Below are 22,141 nucleotides of genomic sequence, written 5' to 3'. Positions count from 1 at the left end.
GTTTTTAGGTCTCGCGATCTGCGTTGCACTGCGCAGCAGTGCACGCGCAGGTCGCCAGACCTCTAGTAGGTGAAAAACGGGGAAATCAAGCTGACCTGGAATCGCACACGCTCATGCGTGTGCGTTTCCTTTTCAGCAACCCCATTGGCCTTAGCGTGCGTCTTTTAATGAAAGACTGCACGCTATTGGCCAAAGGCAGGTGCATTGCTCCGCCCACAGCCTATTGGTGTCTATTACGCGCACCCTAATAGGCCGTCACGTGGTTTCAATTATCGTTCCCAGACACAGGCACGATAATTGAAAGCACGTCTCCTGTGGTGCGCGCGCATCAGCGGGATTGTTCATTTTTGGATCCATTTCTCAGGGAAGCAACGGCTGATGTCTTGTTTTATTGAGTGGCTCTCACTGCTTAGCAGTTAAAATGGGGTTAGTTTGGTAACAGTATATATGTAACAGTATATATATATATATATATATATATATATATATATATATATATATATATATATATATATATATATATATATATATATTCTTGGTAAAATTACCCCCCCCCCCTTAACTGTAGTCCCTCACTCCTTCCAAGTGACTAAGAATACTGCACAGAATGCCTCTAGCCCTTCAAGTGGGAGGGGAGGTCCAACTGTGCTACTTCAATAAAAGTCACAAAGAAATGGCTGTTTGCTGGTCACGCTTGTCCTGCATGCCTCAGTTGCCTGGTTATCTGGCACCCTGCAGGTAACCTTCAGGGAAGCTGCCCTGATCGGAAACTACCTCCACCCCCAAAAGAAAAAGAAACCACTAATTAGTAAGGAAGGTGTCAGGATGCGCTGACTCCTGGCGTTTGTGTGCAGGCAGCAGTCTACGATTTTACAGACACTCATTCTTCAACACTGATGTTTGATTTCCTGCCAACACTCCAACTCTCACTAACTCAGTCTCCTACATTCACGCTCACTCTCCTATTCTTACTACTACACTCTCTCTCTCGTGCACTCTTACTCTCTTCAACTCGCACTCTTGTACGTATTGCTACACTCACTCCGACGCTTGTGCTCACTCTAACACGTCTGTCTGTGACACTCTTTTACTCACTGGCAATGATGAGACCACTTGGGCACGCAGCCCCCGCCTTCCCTCCTTCCCACTGCGCTTCCTTCACGCTGCCGCCTTGCACCAGCATCTCCTAAGGAACACCCCAAGCCCAGAGGGGCACGCTGTGCTAGTTCATCAAAAATAGCTTTCCTGCCCTCCCCTCCCTGCCCTTGCATCCAGCATTGCGAAATCTCTGAAGAGAGGATACCTCAGGTACATTTGACACGCGACTCCATGTCCGTGTTCGAACACTGGCCTTACTGCGCCATCCTTGGTCAGCTCTGATGGACCCCAGTGTTGGATCTGGGAAAGTATGTGTTACGTCATTACCAACCCGGTTTTAAGTCACCTGCCTCAAGTACTGTATGAGCTTAAACACGTGCCGACGTGTTCGAATATTTTTGTTAAAAATGGCCGATTTCAGCGTAGGACTTTTATTGTAAGCCTCTTAATGACCACTAAGTTATGTTTTCACTAAAAGGGCCCATTTACGGCAGTTTCTTCCAGATGTGCGGAGAACGCATACATCTGCTTGAGATGCATGACTTGTTCAAACAAGATTTTCCTCAGATCAATGAGGCATAACGTTTCCGCTGATCATGTTGGTACTTTACCATTGTCATTCTGTCATAATGCTTGAATCCCTTTCGGGACGTGCCTTTCATCTTTTGTCGTGCCTTTAACGTTTTTGTTATTCTGTATACTGAAAAATGTACTGTGAGGGAGTGAAGCATTTGTTACTGTTTGACTCTTGTCAGGAAGATACGCTCTGCAGCTGTCTGCAAAGACTGTCTGCATTATGTGCGATACATTACTTGTCTGTTATGGTAATAGCCATGACAGGAGCAAAGTATTTCATCGTCAGGTCCCAGAATCTGCCAGCGGCTGATCCCGTAGGCATGTTTGATTAGTTGGTAGTCCAAATTTATATGATGAATGTGGCAAGAGGCCACCATGCTGAAATCTTAAGGATCCGGGGAAGTATTAGTACAGCGAACGATGCAAGTGAAAGAGGTCCTTCAAGAATGGACTAGCTTAAGTCATCCGATGTGGATGTCATGGTAGATTCTCAACTACAAGATAAAAACAAGCATTTGCAATGCAATAGGTCTCGCATTATTAAAGTTTGAGCTATTGGCATTGCTAATATGAATGCCACACCAATAGCTCAAACATTTATTAATGCGAGACCTATTGCATTGCAAATGCTTGTTGTACCTTGTTTTTGTTACACCGAGACCTAGAGTCCACCAACGTACATCTGCCCCAGCCTGTAGTCGTTTTTGCACCCTTGTTTTTAAAACACTAAGACCCAGAGTTCACCAACATACCTCTGTCCCGGCCTGTAGTAGTTTTAGCACCCCTCCTATTGATATACGGAGACCCAGAGTTCACCAGTGCACCTCTGCCAAGGTACCCCCAAAGCTCCCCCACACTCCTGACAGCGTGCCATACTCACACGAAGAGAACGATGCCAGTGTTGGACATGGCGTACGCCAACCCCAGGATCCCGCTGCCCATGATGGCGTTGCTCAGGTTGAAGGTAGACATCCCGAACGAGGTTTTTCCTTCAAACTGTAGAGTGCAGAAAAGAGGGGGTAAGAGAGAGAAGCGAGTACAGGAAGCCCCACAGGAGGCAGGAGTGGGAGGGGCCAGCAGGGGAACACACTGCTTGCCCACCCCTGGCACCCACATCCTGCTCCCCAACCCCTGCAGCCCTCAACATCCAAGTGAACAATATCCTGGACCACAAGTTACTGAGGCCAACAAGGCCAACAACTCAAGATTCCTGTCCGCAATCACCCCTCCCAGGGATTGTAGGTGAAAGACAGTAATGGTTAACACAACTAGGCCGAGCACGCGTGGGACATCTAAGCCCTGGCCTGTTGGGGGGTGAAACTGTATTTGACTATTGCCAATAGAAACCTGCAGCTGAATGAGGCCAGAATGCAAAGCATGATTTGGGGGAAGCAAGAAACGGGAATGATCTTAGATAAGTGAAGAATGACCATGCTCTACCATTGAGTGGGGTTGTCCACCACCCCAACGTTCCTTACCACCACCCCAACGTTCCCTACCCCAGGCGCTGAACGTGCACAGCACAAACTTACGTCAGTGAATTGCGTTTTCTTGCTGGACATCTGCGGCAGAAACTCCTCCTGCTCCGTGGTGATCGACTCTTCTGGCTCGTATCTGAGGAACAAACCCAGGGTTGAAGAGAGAGTCAGTGAAAGTAGGAAATCTGAGCTGAAACAGTCACTTTCCAGACTCTTCCAGTACCCAGCCATCAAGATAGACAACTTGGCCGACCACACACACACACACAAACAGACACACACGGCAGGTCCTGCTGACCGTCTCCAACCACAGAGAAGCCTCAGGACATCTTTCTGAGGAGCTGTCTTCATCCTAAACAACCACTCCCTGCTTTCTGGGCTCTGCTAACATCCTGCTTCCTACCCACCAATCATGCAGAATGAAAAATGTGTCTACCTGCAACACTTCAAGGGGGCAACCACTGACAATAAAATCAAAATGGTCTTCTTTACTGAGTCCTGATCACCAACAATCACCATCAATCCGGATTCCGGAGAGTCGTTTTGTTCGATGAGCTCTGGATTCAGGAATATACTCTTTATTGATATATCTCGGCTGGGTTTTGTATTCCACAATGTTCCTTCGGTTGACATGTGGTTAGGGACTGGATTCCAGAATGGCCTTCTGAATGATAATATCTGACCAGGTTTTGGATTTCACAATGTCCAACTGATTCACATGTGGTTCCATTTGCCTTCCAGAATCACTCTTTCCTGGATGGCTTCTGGTTGGATTTAGCATTACAGAATGATGATTTATCAAGAATGTCTTTTGATTCCAGAGCAAACAGGATTCCAGAAGGTTTCCCTTATTTATTTATGCTCCGTTGCATCTAAGTCGGGTTTTGGATTCAAAAACGTACATTAGTTTGACATATTTGCAAGTTTGGGATTTTGGAGTGCCCCTTTCTGAGATGGCTTCCGGTCAATTTCTTGATGCCAGAACGTCCATTTGTTTGTAAGGTGACTGGATTTTAAGAACGGAACGTTTCTTCGTTTGATGGTGTCTGGTTAGATTTTGGATTCTCCAATGTACTTTTATTTAATTACATCTAGTTGGGTTTTGGATTCTAGGACCTTCTTTTGCCACCTAGGTACTGCATTCAGGAGGGCTCCTTTGTCTGATAATGTCTCGTTGGGTTTTGCATTCTAGAATGTCCATTTGGTTCACATGTAGTTGGGATTTGTATCATCCCAGAATGTTGCATTTTTGAAGAGGCCTTTGGATCCAACAAAGGGGAGAGGAGTTGGCCTAACGGCTAGGGCAATCGACCTCAAATCTGTGGAACCGGGTTCGAGTCTCCGCAAGGACATGCAACATTCTGTGATTCTGGGTAAATCCACTTAATCTCCTCGTGCCTAACAAAAAATGAATGTGTCCTCATGTAACGCAACTGGTGCTGGTGTAAAGCGCTCTGATACCCGATACCTTTGGGTCAAGTTTACGCTATATAAAACTCCGTAAAAAAAATGTGTCGGATTCAAGAATTTACAGTATGTTTTGAGGATGTGTGGCTGAATTTCGGATTGCAGAATATTTTTATTACATCTGGCATCTTACCAAAAGGGTCTTTCAGCCAGCCCTCACCATTCCTTGATCTGTTCAACTATCGTTCCTATTTTGAGTCAGACCACTAGCGCTTACTTCATGGCCTGTGGATCAGACAACGTGAACCACTGGTTCCTTTCTCTGTGAGTGACAGAATTCTGCTTAAACACAAATTTGTCAGCCACAGAGAAAGTAGTACCGTTCAGTGTCAAGGAGCTGGGAGCAAGTATGGGCTTTTTTGAATACATGTATTATTTTTTTAGTTCTTTTAACGTTTGAGGACCCAGCAACTTCCCAGATAATGTGCCCAAACTCCTGCTAGTAGAGCGTCCCATGCTGTACAGACTGTTTGCGCTGGGCATGTTTAAAAATGGAATTCTAGCATGGCCGCCCTTGCATGCGCACGCACGGCCATGACTAAATGGTATTTCTGTCTCTTCCAAAGTGTCCGACCTTGCATGAACAAGCAAGGGAGGCCATCTTTGAACGTTTTTATTAAACTTTATGTACAAAAACATCCAAAGATGTTGACCTGTGCATGCATGCACAGATGGCTTATCTTTCGTTTTTATAAAGTTTACTACAAAAACATTAAAAGACAACCGCCTGTCTGTGCACATGCGTAAGCATGCACACTTGTCTGTTTTTCAATTACACATTCCTGATTTTCAATGGTATTGAAAAAGAGGTTTACAAAAGCATTAAAAAACTGTCACTTGTGGCGGCTATGTGGTTCATAGATTCGGGCCAAAGAGAGGGGGCTGATCTTTGATTTGATGTGCACGAATAGTATGTTTGCCCTCATTGGAACTGTTTGTAATTCTTTTGAAACAAATGCCAATAAAACAAAGTTAAACAAAAAAAAACTGCCACTGGCAAAGCGAGTAGGTTGAAAACCCTCACCAGACCTACTGGCCTTGCCAATGCTTGTTTTTGACACCACCATGTTCCTTTGTTTGTCATACAGTTGAGGTTAGAATTCTGGAATTTCACCCGGTCATGTTTAGGGTTCCAGAACGTCAGTTTGTTGGTCGCATGACACCCTTGTTGGTGACAAAATGTCTCCTTGTTTAATGGTGTCCACTTCCATTTTGGATTCTAGAATGGAGTTTTGTTTGACATATGCTTGGGTTTGGATTCCAGGATGTCTCTTTCTTTGATGGCTTCTGGTTAGATTTTGGTTTCTAGATTGCTCCTTTCTTTGACATGTGGCTGGAGACGAGAATGTTCCTTTGTTTGAGGATGTCTAGATTCCAGAATGTCCATTTGTGTTACTAGAGGTTGGCTTTTGTATTCTAGAATGTCACATTGTTCATTTAAGTTTTTGTATTCCAGAATTCCACATTGTTTCACGAGATCTTTGGATTCTAGAATATGCAGGATTCTAGAATGTTCCTTGGTATGAAGTCACATCTAGAATTTTCGGTAATTTCCCAATTCCAGAACCTCCATTTTGTTGATGGCACCTGGCTGGTGTCGGAGTTCTTTAGTGAGATCATTCAATGACCCTGTAGTTCTGAAACCGTCACTTCCTGTCATTTGACCTCTTACCCGAGGGCCATACACCAGACGAGCCTGCTCCTTACGCACTCCCCTGGTGCACCTGGCATCAGCTCTACCTAGGACGGGGGCTCCGGCGCTCAGTGGATGTGCAGAATACACCCTGCTTGAATTCTCTGACACAAAAGGGCTGAAAACGACACAAAAGGGCTGAAAACTAAAGTTTTCCCAAAGCTGCCTGGAGATGTGCTGGAGGAAATGAAAAACATGTCAGTGCCACGAGAAGGAGGGTGTCTGTTAATGCACAAGTCCTTCAGTCCTTCCCACCTTCTCTTCTGTGCCTCCAGACATCTCCACAGAAGTCCGTCTCTTTCTCTCACTCTCTCGCCAAACAAGCACGTGCTGAAAAAGCAAATAGTTCTCCAAGCCCTGAGACACAAAATAAGCAAAATAAATATCTGTCAACACAGCATGGAGACATGTTTGTGGAAAAAGCCCTTTAGATCAGAAGATGAAAAATGTATCTTCTGCATTTGTGGCACTGCTCGGTGCTCACAATGTTGACTCCCAGGAAACAGAAGGTAGAAGGTGGCTTACATGTCAAGGGTCTGGCTATGAAGGGTTCGTGGACTGAACCCAGCACCCTGGGCGAGATGGGTATTTCTAAGGAGGCCTCCACTGCTCTGGTGACATATACTGAGGGTGGCAAGCTTTGGAAACAGCCCTTGCTACAGATGTTTGTAGGACTTGGTACTTGGGGCTTGCTGTGGAGCGTTGTAAGGGCGAAACTTGTGGGTGATCTGCTCTGGGATAGTGGTCATCTCAGGGATGTTTAGAAAGCGCCTCGAGGTCCTGACTCATCTGTGTCAAAGCTCCAAACGTGATGATTTAATCGGAGCTTCGAGGGCGTCTGGTGACCAATAGCAGCTCCCAAGTTTGGAGTATATTGTGCTTGAGCAGGGGGAGCTTGGGGCTTGAAGCGTGGAGAATAAAAGTGTACATACCCCACTAACAAGCTTGCTTCCCCCCCATGCTGGTGGTGCACCACAGGTACGTGGCATTGTGCTTTCGTGTGGACAGCTGTATGAATGGCCGATTTAATCGTCACCACCATCTTCTGTTACGGGAACCCACATCCAAACCACGATGAGGACCGGTGAGTCTGCCATGCTGGCTTTCGGCTTGCCCAGAGGGGGTGGCATAGACGAGAGCATTTCCCAGTAGGTCTCAAGGGGTGAGAACTCCCGCTTCTTACCACCAAACATCTTTGTCATGTTGTCCGTGTATATTGGGACCCCTTATACCCAAATGGCACAGGGAAGAGTCTAGTGTTAGTCACGGTTGATCTCCAACACATTTATTTATGGCACCTTTTCCTCTGGAGACCACAGATTATGATTGTGCACCGGTCTAGAGCTGCGTCCACAACCATCCCTTATAGAGACCCTCGCTAGATACGCTCCAGAGGACAGAAGTGACATCCAGGAACAGAAGTCCCAGTGGCTGTAGACCACACGGTGCTGCTGGTCTTTCTGTCCTTTCAGTTGGTGCAACCGAGTGTTCCACCCAATGCATACACCAATGCATACACCAAAGCATACGCCAAGGCATACACCAAGGCATACACCAAGGCATACACCAATGCATACACCAAGGCATACACCAAGGCATACACCAATGCATACACCAAGGCATACACCAAGGCATACACCAATGCATACACCAATGCATACACCAAGGCATACACCAAGGCATACACCAAGGCATACACCAATGCATACACCAAGGCATACACCAAGGCATACACCAATGCATACACCAAGGCATACACCAAGGCATACACCAATGCATACACTCTTATTGAGTCACTGGACGATGACATGATTAAAGTGCCACTGAGAGTTCTCCACAGAGAGGTGCTAGCATCAACATCAATTCTCTAGGAAGAAGAAGATATAAATCTTCAGATTTGAGAGGGCATTTATGGAGCTGGCCGTGCCTACGCTTCCTTTGCACCCGGCCTGGACTGAGATGCACCGGGCCATGCTCTAAAGCACCCTCTCGATGGAAGGTAGCAGGACAAACATCACTTAAAATAGGAACACCCTGCAGTATATAAAACTCTCCAGTACAACAAAGTGAGCCGACATAAATTAAAGAGAGCATAACTTAAGAGAGAAATCACATCCAGTGTATATCCTCCTGGGATAGAAGCCATCATGAGGCAAAGTATTTGAAGAGCGGAAACAATATTAGGGCTATTCAAACCAGGGGTTCCCAGACAGAGAACATGCATTATTAGATTTGTTTCTGTCATCCATCACCGTTCGTTCGGATCATCTACAACCACCTGATTCTGTGGACATTTGAAATGTGTCACAATGGTACACTTGGCAGAGAAGGCACTCTACGTGCATGCTAAGTGCAGAGACCCAAGGCTTGGGCACCCCTAATCTTAAAATGTATTAACAGAAGCTTGAATGGAAGCAGTAAATCAAGAAGCTCTATCAGACATCCTGCCCAGCAGGGCAGATCCAGAATTACCTGAAAGCTCATACCCAAGATCTTGGCGGGAGTAAAACATCATATGTTGACAATTGTAAACTGAGCGCCTTTCAGCTAGCATGAGATGTGACCTTATATGCGGAGTCCTGTGGCATACTATAACACGTCCATTATTCAGCCCTGCATCGTTCTCTGTTCTCAATCTAGGCAATTTTCTCTCAATTTACACTCCTGTAGAACTGCATGACTTAATACCAAAATGAATTCTTTGGATACACACAAGGTGTTGAGGTTGACACTGTGACTTCCACCCTGCACACCTCCTCAGATGGCTCAACCTTAGCAGTGATAGCTTACCTGGATATCCCCTTTGCTTCAAGGAAACCAAGAAGGAAGCCCTGACAAACTGTATCGAAGCAAGCACCAATCGCACCAAGGAACTCTTCAGCATCATCTGAGTTTTCCTGCCCCTGCACCCACTGAGAACACTATCTGCCCTTCACAAGCTCTCTGCGCCTCCCTGGCTGACTACTACCACAAGTAGTTGTCTCTCTGCGCCTCCCTGGCTGACTACTACCACAAGTAGTTGTCTGATATCTACTGCAACTTCGACTCACAACCACTGACTACCGCCCAACACCAATCAACGGCACCCTCCACATGGAAATTGCTCACAATGCTAGATACCACAGCCATCATGACCGTCATCCACTTCGAGGCACTGACGAATCCCTGCTCTCATTACGTCTTCAACTTAGGACAGAAAGAAATCAGCAGTACCCTCACCGAAATTATCAATGCCTCCATGACCACGGTCATCTTCCTGGATGCATGGAAGCACGCAGAAGTCAAACCCCCCCCGAAGAAGTCCTCCTCCGACCCCAGCGAACTCAAGAATTATTGCCCCATGTCGCTGCTCCCCTTCCCCGTCAAGATCCTAGCGAAAGCTATCCTCTGCCAGCTCACCAACCACCTTGAAGAAAACAACCTACTCGACACCTCCCAACCCGGCTACCATGCTAACTATAGCACCAAGACCACCCTGATCAACTCTACAGACGACAACGGAACCTTCCTCGACCGCAATGAGACAGCAGCGCTGATCCTCCTTGACCTCTCAGAGGAATTTGACACCGTATCCGACCTCAACCACATCAGAAGACTCCACTACATCGGCGTCCAGTGGATCACCTCCTTCCTCACAGGATGCACGCAAAGCATCCGCCTACTGCCATTCACCTCAGAACCCCAGAACATAATCTGCAGCGTCCACCAAGGCGCCTCCCTCAGTCCCACTTTATTCAAAGCCTACATGACGCCCACGACTCAAAGGCTTTTGAGCTATTAACGATGAACTGCTACTATGAAAATAAAAGAAATGCAAGAGAAGAGAAGGAATGACAAGAAGTTAAAAGAATTGAAGACAAAGGCAATTACGCAGCAAGCATTCCCAGAACGAGGTAGATTACAGGGCCGGAGAGGTTGCATCAGGGGTGGCGGACGTGGCAGTGGGGTTGTCCAAGCCGCTTTGACTCCGGCGCAGCAGAGGTTGGGATTAATCTATAATACTTGCGTCTATTGTTTCCAAGAGGGACATTGGAAGAATGAATGCCTATCCTTGCAGAGCCAAGGACAGGGCACCGGGATATAGAATGTAAGAGGCAGAGGAAGGGGAGGGGTAGGGGTAGGGGTAGAGCAAACTATATTGTTAGAAAAACTCCAACCCAACCTATTTACATTCGCTGGAGGATAACATTTGCTCTATAGGATACCCACTGCTATAAAGCTCAATTAAACATCCATATATTTATATATATATATATATATATATATATATATATATATATATATATATATATATATATATATATATATATATATATATATATATATATATATATATATATATATATATATATATATATATATATATATTCACTGAAAAAAACATAGGTTATAGACCATATATAGTCAGGGATTAGCATTTACAAAACCTTATTTTACTCGCACAAAACCATTGAAATTACCATATATAGTTAGTTGCACTAACTATATATCGCGCACCCGCAATCCACTGCTGATGATGTCACATATTACATCATTCATGACATGGTCAGTGACATCACTGATGACATCACTGATAACATCTCAAATGACATTACTGATGACATCACTGTTGACATCTCAAATGACATCACTGATGACATCACTGATGACATCTCATTTGACATTACTGATGACATCACTGATGACATCTCAAATGACATCACTGATGACATCTCAAATGACATCACTGATGACATCACTGATGACATCTCATTTGACATTACTGATGACATCACTGATGACATCTCAAATGACATCTCAAATGACATCACTGATGACATCTCAAATGACATCACTGATGACATCTCAAATGACATCACTGATGACATCACTGATGACATCTCATTTGACATTACTGATGACATCACTGATGACATCTCAAATGACATCACTGATGACATCTCAAATGACATCACTGATGACATTACTGATGACATCTCAAATAACATCACTGATGACATCTCAAATGACATCACTAATGACATCTCAAATGACATCACTGATGAAATCTCAAATGACATCACTGATGACATCACTGATGACATCTCATTTGACATTACTGATCACATCACTGATAATATCATTCATGTGATAATACGATGAACCTCTGCAGACTCTAATATAACCTTAGATACAATCAGTGTAAACAGACACTCACAGATTGTCACTCATCCATGGAGTTACTCATACATCTAGTCAGTCATGCAAAGAATCAATCACTCCTCCATTTCCTCAACTATACAGTTATACACACCTTACTAATTCAAACATATTCTAACACATATTTACTCTCCTATACAATCCCTGATACAAGTTCACAATGATCCATACAGCCACTCACACATTCACTGGCTCTTATGCACAGTTATTTATATATGTCAACTCTCACGTGTACTGTGTTTTACATATGTACTTACTTTGACATGTAGCACTGAGATATCCATTCACTCACCAATACACTCATGCACACAGTCAACTGCCCATGCAGCTGTTTCCACATGCACTTTTGAACCCATACATCTAGTGAATCAACTGCTCACACATCTATGCACAGTCATACACCTCCCAGCCACTCACACACATACTCAGTCTCCCATACAAATACTTGGGCAACCAATGAATAACCCATATAGTTACTCATATAGCTACTGATTAACACATGCAGCAGTTTACAGAACAACAGACATAATGATGCACAAATTAAGACAGTTTAGTCACTAACCCATGCACTCAGTGAGACACATTTAATCACTCTCTCATACAGTCAGTCACGCACCTACTAAATTCTTCATCCAGACACTTATACATCCACTCATTCTTCAACATGTAAGACATATTTTAACTTTACAGAAACATACAGTCATTGGATAATGTCATCAGTGATGTCATTTGAGTTGTCATCAGTGATGTCATCAGTGATGTCACTGACCATGTCATGAATGATGTAATATGTGACATCATCAGCAGTGGATTGCGGGTGCGCGATATATAGCTAGTGCAACTAACTATATATGCGAATTTCAATGGTTTTGTGCGAGTAAAATAAGGTTTTGTAAATGCTAATCCCTAACTATATATGGTCTATAACCTATGGTTTTTTCAGTGAATTTTCAAGGTTTTGTAAATGCTAATTCCTAACTATATATGGTCTATAACCTATGGTTTTTTCAGTGAATTTCAATGGTTTTTTAATAGCAAATATCAAAAGATGTAAAATGTATTCTTTTTTTTTTCTCTTCACCAAAGTACGCTCCCCGGTTAGCTTACCAGTGCGCATACCGAGCGCTCCCCCCGTGAAATTTTGAAATTTTTTTTCCATAATTTTTGCATGTATCAGCATCCTAATCCTCCCTCCGAAAACCTAGAGGGTCACAAAGTGTCTACGGTGCCCCCTTCTACCCATTCCGTACATTGTTTGTCCTCCATCTTATGTCTTAATTCTACCAATACACAAAATGGAGGACTCCCGTAACGCTGCCGGTTCGCGTACCGGGGAGCGCACTGGTAAGCTCTCGATAAAAAAAGGTGGGAAAGTAATTTACAGAAAAACCACTACAGACACTTTCATCAACTATAGAATAGCCCCTACTACATAGCAGTCCCTACCATTTCCCCAAATTTGATGGAATTTCATTGTGAAAATTATGCTGTAAGCCTGATTAAATATCCTGAGGTAAATTACCTAACCAAAACACTTATGAAGTGTTAGAATTGACAACCAATCAAAATGCTACTTTCAATATCTTCTATTATTTCATGACATTTGATTGGTTATGTACCTGAATATATATAAAGAAAGAGAGAGAAACACAGCCATTTTGACTACTACTTCTTGAAGTACATATCAAGTACATTTCAACTGATAACTTGAAGTTCTATTTAAAAGGTAAGATGTTATTTTAAAAACTGAAGTATGTTCTGTACTGTAAGCTAATTAGGAAAACATGTTCTGATAGTTAAATACTATCCCTCTGTAATACTTATAGAATAAAATAGACTTCTCTGTTTTAGTTATGGATGGAGTTAGACTTGTCTTGTATAATTAAGAATTGACTTAGAGTTTATTTCATACATTTTTTCATATTTCCACTTCCAGTTTGATACCATACACTGCCCAACGAAAAAATCACTGTTTAAAAAACCAAACTACCTGTCTGTACTTAAACCCAACAGTGCCCTATATGTACTGATATATTTTTTTAAAATTCATTTTACAGCATAGAAATGGAAGTAGAGCAGAAAAATAACGTGGAAATTGCAGAATGCAACCAAGACAAAGAAAATGATTCAGAATTCTTTGATCAATCAATGGACATAGAACTTCTGCAATGTGTTGAAGCTGTGGATTTGTTAATTGAAAATGAGTCAAAATCTGACCAAGAATTATTAGAAGTTCTTTTTAATTTTGAAAATAAATCAGAATAATAAATTTATATATAATAATTCAAAAAATGTTTGAGACATTATTCATTTTTATATGTATTTTTAAAACTAGTAGCAAATTGATTTTAATGTAAAATCAGACTTTAAATATACTGTGCAACTTTAAGTTTGCTCATAGTTACTTCCTTTCTTCCACTATATCATCACCAATGTGTATTTAACATCTCTTTATCATCTCCTGCCTCCATGGTGTTTCTGCTTTCCTGACAGACTACGCTATGAATTCCATATACCACAATAACTTCTGAAACAACATGCAAGATATCTAGAAAGGAAACAATGTATTTTTATTTTTAGACTCTGCATTGGTACCTACATGTTGGTACTTAAATAAAATAAATTAAAAAAAACAAAAATAACAATCAATAAACATACAATATTTGAACATTCTTTCATCCTATTTTCCCAATATTACGCTTCCCGGACCGCTTCCCGGTGCGCGTACCGAGCGCTCCCCCCGCAAAAAAAAACCGATATAAAAATTATTATTTTTAAACCCCGCGAGGCCCTTTTAAAGCCCCCTCATCAAACCTAGGGGGTCAGGGAGGATGTACTCTGCCCCCTTATGCTCATTTCCCACTTTGTTTTGGCCACCTCTTGTGTCTCGATCCTACCGAGACACAAGATGGCGGCCGCTCCGGACTGTTTAGAATGTTTACAGACACCCGAGAGCCAATCAGCTTCGCTTCGCGAAGTTCCGTTACGCATCAGGTACGCGAACCGGGGCGCTAACCGGGACGCTGTCACAGATATATCTGTTTTTTAAAACGTTAATTTCTTAAAATCCACTGAAGCACATATATTGAGACATAGCAAAGGCACGTCGGGCAAACCATATCTACAATTTTGCAAAGTTTCGTGTAAATCCATTCAGCCGTTCGAGCTAAAAGTGAGTCCAACCGCCCTATTGAAAACTCAATGTTAAAAACGCGTTTTGGGACCCCCCTTTTTTCTCGGCCCCCCCTTGACGAAACCCCCCCAAATTTTCAGGGGCTGCTCAGAAACGAAATGTGCCAATTCCGTCCACAAACGCCAAAGTTATTCGACATAGAATTTTCAAAAATCCCATAGGAAAAAAATCCTAACTATATTTACACACATATATATATATATATATATATATATATATATATATATATATATATGACTGAGGAAACGCCTGGGGCTTGGAGGCGCACTCGACGTTTCTCTCCCCTCCGGGCTGGAAATGCTGCCTGCTTCCAAGGTGCATATGTCATATTAGCTTGCCTACGCGTTTCAGGGCCAACAGCCCCTTCTTCCTGGGCATTAAACACCACACAAGAGATCTGCATTTTCTTTCCGGCATTTTTATTTCATTTCCCATGTCTCCCACACAGGGCGTGTCTGGCATTACGCACTCCTGCGTGCATTATGGGGCATGGAGTCCTGTATGCAGATAGGTATTCTTCTTATAGTAAGTTCTTGCGTGAGTTTAAAAATTGTCTTTTTGTTTATGCCTCTGAGTGAGTCATGTCCTTTGGAGCAGGTTTCGTTTTTGCATATGGAGAAACGTGCCGGTAACAAAAAGACAATTTTTAAACTCACGCAAGAACTTACTATAAGAAGAATACCTATCTGCATACAGGACTCCATGCCCCATAATGCACGCAGGAGTGCGTAATGCCAGACACGCCCTGTGTGGGAGACATGGGAAATGAAATAAAAATGCCGGAAAGAAAATGCAGATCTCTTGTGTGGTGTTTAATGCCCAGGAAGAAGGGGCTGTTGGCCCTGAAACGCGTAGGCAAGCTAATATGACATATGCACCTTGGAAGCAGGCAGCATTTCCAGCCCGGAGGGGAGAGAAACGTCGAGTGCGCCTCCAAGCCCCAGGCGTTTGCTCAGTCATATATATATATATATATATATATATATATATATATATATATATATATATATATATATATATATATATATATATATATATATATATATTATATTATTCAATTCATTCTAATTTTCATCTATGAAAAACAACTTTTTTTAATTTTTACTTCAATTACACAAAAGCTTAAAAAACATATAAGTGAACTACAGTGGTCCCCAGCTGGCAACACAATCGCAGATATTAATGAAGGGTTCTCTCTGAGACCGCAAAAGTGTATGCCGACCAAGGATGGGAAGTGTATGCATGTGATGTGTGTGTGTTAGTGTGGTGTTGTGTGAAAGGTTAGAATGAGAGTGTGGCTGAAGTATGGGGGTATATTGTATGTTCAATGTGCATGCTAATTTTAATGAGATGATACATCTCAAATAAATGCCATGTATGTAGCAATTGTATTTGAGTATATTTGCACTTCAAAAAGGTTCAGTAGTTTCACTTATATGTTTTTTAACTTTTGTATAATTGATGAAAAAGGTTGTTTTTCGTAGATTAAAAAAAAGAATGAATTGAATAATATAATAAAATTAACAATAAACATAAAAGGATGTTTGATTGATCTGTATAGCAGCAAGTAGCCCACAGAGCTAATGTTAGCCACTAGCGAAAGTACATAGGTCGGATGGGAGTTTTTCTTACAATATAGTTTGTTTTCCCCCCCTTGCTCCTAGACCTACAAATGATCCCTGGGGGTAACTTCCTTCTTGGAAGGGGCAGGTGTAGAGGACAGGTGTATGAACGGGTCAGACAAACTATTTTGATATGCATAATAAAGCTTATTACGCTCAGGATTACACAGAGGACGATGATTTTACAGAATGGTCACAATAGGGATGCCCGGTGGAGAATGGGGAGCGAGTGAATATACCAGCGGATCCATCGTGTCCATATGTGAAAATGACAATTAACGGCCATTAAAGACAGTTCCTTTTAGATGCTGAAGCCACTAATACGTCCATTTCCCACTGGCTCCTCCCAAATGCCCCTCTTTCTGGAAGACTAGATAGAACGGTGGGATTGTCTAATACAGTTGTGGCTAGCCCTGTCTCAAATCGTTGAATTTTACTATCGGTCCCATTACAGAACAAATACCATTTATATGGACCAATAAGTGCTCACTGAATTTGTTAGGGTTAAAAGCACTGAAAATGATGAATGTCACAATATATTGTACACTGAATGGTGTTTATTTGACATGTAAGGAGGACACATTTTCTAAGCAGTTTCTAGAGATAAATAGGAATATGCTACCAATAAAATTACAGGACATACATGGTAAGTTGTGGGCAGATGGGCCAAATGATGTATGATATATGGACATAGACCCAGTTCACATAAGGGAAAAAACCAAATGCAAAAGTACCACAGATTTCCCAGTACAAAATATCTAAAGAAGGACAACAAGTATTAAAATTGGTAAAATCTGATTTATTACACAGAAATACGTGAAGTATCTGGAAGCCCGTGTAATAGCCCTATTTTGCCAGTAGTTAAGCGGGATCATGAAAGCGGACAGATAAAATATCGAACAGTAGTTGATTAGAGAGCTATTAACAAGATAGTGGAGCCCCAATACCCTGTAGTGACTGACATTATTAATATATTCTCTTTAATACCGCCGTCAGCACAATGGTTTACCGTCATATATTTAAAAAAATATATTTTTCAGTACATAGAGCTAGCCAGTACCTGTTTAGTTTCAATTTTGAAGGCAGGTCTTAAATATTTTGTAGAGCACCTCTGGGGTACACAGAGAGTCCACGCTTTTATAATCAAGCTCTTAAGAACAATTGGACAATTGCCTAATGCTGACGGGTACAGTATTATTGCAATATGTTGATGGTTTATCAATAACTGCTAAAACAGAAGACCAATGAAAGAAAGCTATGCATGCTGTCCTGGCATTTTTGGCTGTACATAGACCTAAACTTTTACCAGCTAAATTGCAGTATAGTTAACAGGAGGTGACCTAGCTAGGTCACTCCCTGTCCAAAGGGGGGGGGGGGATTATCACCTAACAGAACAAAAGGGGTTCAAAATGTAGCACCTCCTACAACACAAAAGCATGTACATACATACATACATTTTTGGGTATGGTTTCATTTTGTAGACAATGGATACCACATTTTTCTTTGCTGGCAAAACCCTTGACATATAAAGAGGTGGCAGATCCTGTACCCTAGGAAACTGAACATGAACATGTTAATTCTATTTAATATACTAAGCAGTCGTGGACCCCTTGAGTAGGCATCACGGACCCCTAGGAGTCCCTGGACCATAGATTAAGACCACTGGTGTTGTACACTGAATATGGGTGTAGGGCGTTTGAATTGATCACATTTGTGTTTCAGGGGCTAGTGAAGTTCCCTGAGATGTGCTGCGGTACGAGTTCTGTGTGGGAGATTGAGGAGGCGAGTTCTGGATGACGCGTTCTGGATGGTTCTTAATCTTCTAGTAAGTTGCTTGGGGATCTTGGCATAGAGGGTGTTCCAATAGTCCAATCTGCTGGTGACATTTTTTTAGTGCTGCTTGAGAGGCATTTGAAGATCTTCCTCAGCATTTTCAGGGTGTGGAAGCAGGATGCAGAGGCAGCGTTGACCTGTGCGATCATGTCCAGTTTGCTGTTGATGACTATTCTGGGGTTCCTGGCGTGGGTTCTGGCTGCGGGTCCGAGCCCGACTGGCCACTAGTTGAAGTTCTAAGCAGAGATGTTCTTGCTGATGATCGCTACTTCTGTCTTGGGGATTGAGCAGACTTTCTCCCCTTTGTCTTAACCTGATACCACCTGCCAGAGAAATACCGAGAAGGAAGACGGGTGCTTACTGACTTTCTCTTTGGTTTCTCTCTCCTTTGCAAGTTTGAAATGTTTCAGGCAGACAAGAGCCCCTCGCGGCTCCTCTTCCTCATACTTGTCCCCGCTCATGCAGTGTCTCCATCCAAAAGGCCCCCCGTTTCATGTGCATTCTTATGGATTATTGTACAAGGATTTAAGTAAAGGGGGACCTGGTGCTCAAAGCTTGAGATTATAAGAACTACCATTCCTGTAGCAGGTCTTGAAAAGTGCACACAGACAAGTACAGATAAAAAGTTAGAGAGAGGTTTTGGCCGTTGAATGTTTTGGGGCCTCTTACACTTTTCCTTCAGACTCCTTGCCAATGATGGCCATTGTACTTCCTCTGTTCTTAACAATTCCACTTAGGTCAGAACAACAAACTGATTTACCACTGGGCACCAGAAGGATGAGGTTCTCTGGTTCCAGGTCCCGAGTCTCAATATGGAGTTGAATTAGCATCCCTGGGAGCATTTATGCTCATATAAAGCTTCACAAACCTCAGACTATGCAGAGGGAGAATAAGAAAAATGTCACTCTTCAAATAGGATGGGCCTTTTTGGCTCGGTTCCAAACGTTTTAGGGTTTTGGAGGATGTGCCCCCTTTTATCATTTACAAAACAAACTTGCACTACAGTGCTCTGTTTATTGATGTCTGGCTAAGCTCAGACCCTAAAAGTAGATTCTTTAACCTTTAGCCCTGATAATGCTTTCAACAGCGTGACAGTCTATGCATGAAAAAGCACTCCGACACAACAGAACCATAACCAACCGCAGCAGAAATCCCTTCAGGACCATCCATAACGGCATCAACACCACTATTGACCCTCCAATCCAACATGCCACAGACAAGTGCAATGCCGTCAACCTTTTCTTCAATGACACTATACAGACAAGCCAACGGCACATCGATGACACTGTCTTACACACCCACATCCCCATGCAGTTTCACACTATGGTCATCCTTCACATCCTGTTCTCCCAGGAACAACCAACACGTTGAATTCTCTCAAAGCCAGCTTCTGTGAAGATGGCATCTTACCCTTGTCCTTAGTCAGTGCCCTCTATGAAGAAATCCTGCTACTTCAACTCACCATCATTAGTGCTTCTCTCAAGACATGTTCCTTAAACCTCTGAAGACATATCCGATTCTCCAACTTCTCAAGAAACACACTTCTGATCCTGCTATCTTTGCCAACGACCAGATAATCACTCACCTACCATTAATCTGTAAGATCTTCGAGAAAGCAGCTCACGTAGGACTCCAAGATCATATCAACATCAACCATCTCCTGTTGGATATATACCAATATAGCTCCAGATCTTGAGGCAGCCAACTTACTAGTAGCTTCACAATTCATATACAACACCCTCCTGTCCACAGATAAATGTGACCCCTGTATCCAAATATTGTTGGACCTTGCTGGTGCCTTGAACACTGTTGACCATCCATCCTCATCCACACCAAGAAGTCTTGAATGGGTTCAAATAGTGCCCTTCACTGGTTCCCCTACATATCCAACTGACCGTTCCAGAAGATCCCCATCACCTGTGTGGTGTAGTCCACTAGGGTTCCATCTTGTTAATCATCATCTTTAGCCTGTACATAGACGTCCGCTGGGCTCTACTCAACGATAACATCCTCAAACCTCACCAACACACCACTGGATGAATTTCAGCCTCAACACTCATCCAATGCCAAGTCACTCAGATACCAAGTCACTTGGATTCACCGCAGACACCAAACTCACCCTTAAAGAAAACATAAATAAGAAAACTAAGACAGACTGGTACCAGCTCTCTCTATTAAAGAGGTGAAAGGCTTCCTCCTAGAAAGAGACTTCAGAATTGGCATTTAGGACCTCATAATCTTGCATCTTGGATGGTGGCAAAACTTTGCTCAATTGTCTCACAGAATCCAAGCCAACCCCCCTTAAAGACATCCTGCGCGCTGCAGCAAGCCTCATCAAGGGCCAGAACATGATCACATCACACCTCCCTGATGGAAGATCAATGGCTCCACTTGCTGGTCCCTACCATCTTAAAAACCAACTTCATCATCTAGAAAGCTTCATTGATTGACACACCTCCCTCCTGGGCTCTCAGCACACCATCAAGATGGTGACTTTGAAGCGGAAAAAAGAAAGTCTACAAGCCTTCTCCAGCTATGCACCATGATCTGGAATTAAATCCCTCTATGTACTGCGACTGCCCTAACACTGCTCCAATTAAGAAAAGAACCAAAGACAGACTTCTGTAAAGTTACTGCATCACAATGAAGTAACAGTTCACTTCCACTGTCAGGACACAGCTATCCCTTCAATCACTTGTTGAGTGTATGTTGCCTTTGGCCCTGAACAGTGTTCTGCTGCCTCTATTTACTTTATAAGAGTACCATATACATGATTTGCACTTACCCATCCTCCAGGGTTACTTTGTCTGTGTCGAGGCTTTCCGGTATACTCCCATTCAACATGCGACTCTCATCATCCTCCCCCCCGCCTCTTTTCTGCATCTCAATGGCGGACATTGTTAGTGCAATTTGCTTGAAGAAGAGCTTGTCTGGACGCGTGACCTTCAGTGAAGACTTAATGGTCCACGATGGAGGGGGGAGGAGGAAGCCAAAGCTACAAAGGCCTTAGGACTTTAATCTGAATCCTTATGTGAGCTGGAAAACACCTAAAAAACAAAGAGATATGATATTAGGCAAGCCTCAGAAAAGCGACTCCACCAGGCACATGTAAAACGGTCCTTGACACCCTTCACTTGGCAAAAATAACAATAGGGACATTTTCAACTTGATTGAGGAAGTACAAACCCAACATAAACACCAGGTGCTACTTTTAATTATAACTTAATAATAATATGGTCGATCTACAAAAATCAATTTAATATTCATATAATTATATGGTAAAGGAATAAACCATTTATTCAACAGTTGCCATGCACCAAGAGATTATCTTTAAACTGACACTAGAAACCACAAACCACCAAATGAACTGCACTAGGTACATTTAAACCAGTGTCAGGAGTCATAAGCTCCACAAAACAAGACACTGAGTGCATCCAAACGTAAGAAAAAAGAAAACTGCTGGATACATTTAAACCTGACCAGGTAATCATTAATTCTCTTATTCTACATCAAGGCCACGAACCAAGAACTCGAGATAGTGCCCGAGAACTGTACCAAATTAATCCATAACAGACACAGGGCTTGTAAACTTTAGGATAAAAAGATGGTAACCAACTACATCTAAACTGGTTTGGAGAACTTTGACCCAGCTGAACATAAAGTCCCAGAAACATCTAAACCTGATTCGAGAACCATCAACTCAGATAAATGCAAACAACAGCTACATCTAAACACCACCTAAAGACCATCAACTGGACTTACTTGTTTAAGTAACACTAGATACATGTAAACCTGACCTTAAAATTATGAATTCAGCTAAATGAACAACACAGGCTATGCTAAATCTCACCCAAAACTGACTCAGCAAATCCCAGATATATCTAAACCTGACCCAACATCCATGAACCTAGCTAAATGAACAACAGGAGCAGCTAAACCTAACCTGAACAACAACATGTCACCAACTCCTAGCCCAGGAACC

General features: G+C 42.7%; 1 protein-coding gene across 4 annotated transcripts in view; it reads right to left on the bottom strand.

Annotated features, from left to right (window-relative positions):
- SLC38A5 (solute carrier family 38 member 5) overlaps window positions 1-22,141 on the bottom strand; it is a 418,440-nt gene that overhangs the window by 103,132 nt on the left and 293,167 nt on the right. For all 4 annotated transcript variants that reach the window (XM_086940341.1, XM_086940342.1, XM_086940343.1 and 1 more), the window contains 3 exons: window positions 20,945-21,206; window positions 3,207-3,288; window positions 2,555-2,670 (listed from right to left, as the gene is read on the bottom strand). In XM_086940341.1, the coding sequence (XP_086796467.1) occupies window positions 2,555-2,670; window positions 3,207-3,288; window positions 20,945-21,057 (311 nt within the window). In that variant the 5' untranslated portion in view covers window positions 21,058-21,206. The remainder of the gene's footprint in view (window positions 1-2,554; window positions 2,671-3,206; window positions 3,289-20,944; window positions 21,207-22,141) is intronic.

Source organism: Lissotriton vulgaris, chromosome 10 (assembly GCF_964263255.1).
Source record: "Lissotriton vulgaris chromosome 10, aLisVul1.2, whole genome shotgun sequence".
Taxonomy (NCBI): Eukaryota; Metazoa; Chordata; class Amphibia; order Caudata; family Salamandridae; genus Lissotriton; species Lissotriton vulgaris.
Note: the sequence above shows the minus strand (reverse complement) of the source record. Positions and strands in the feature narration are given on the sequence as shown.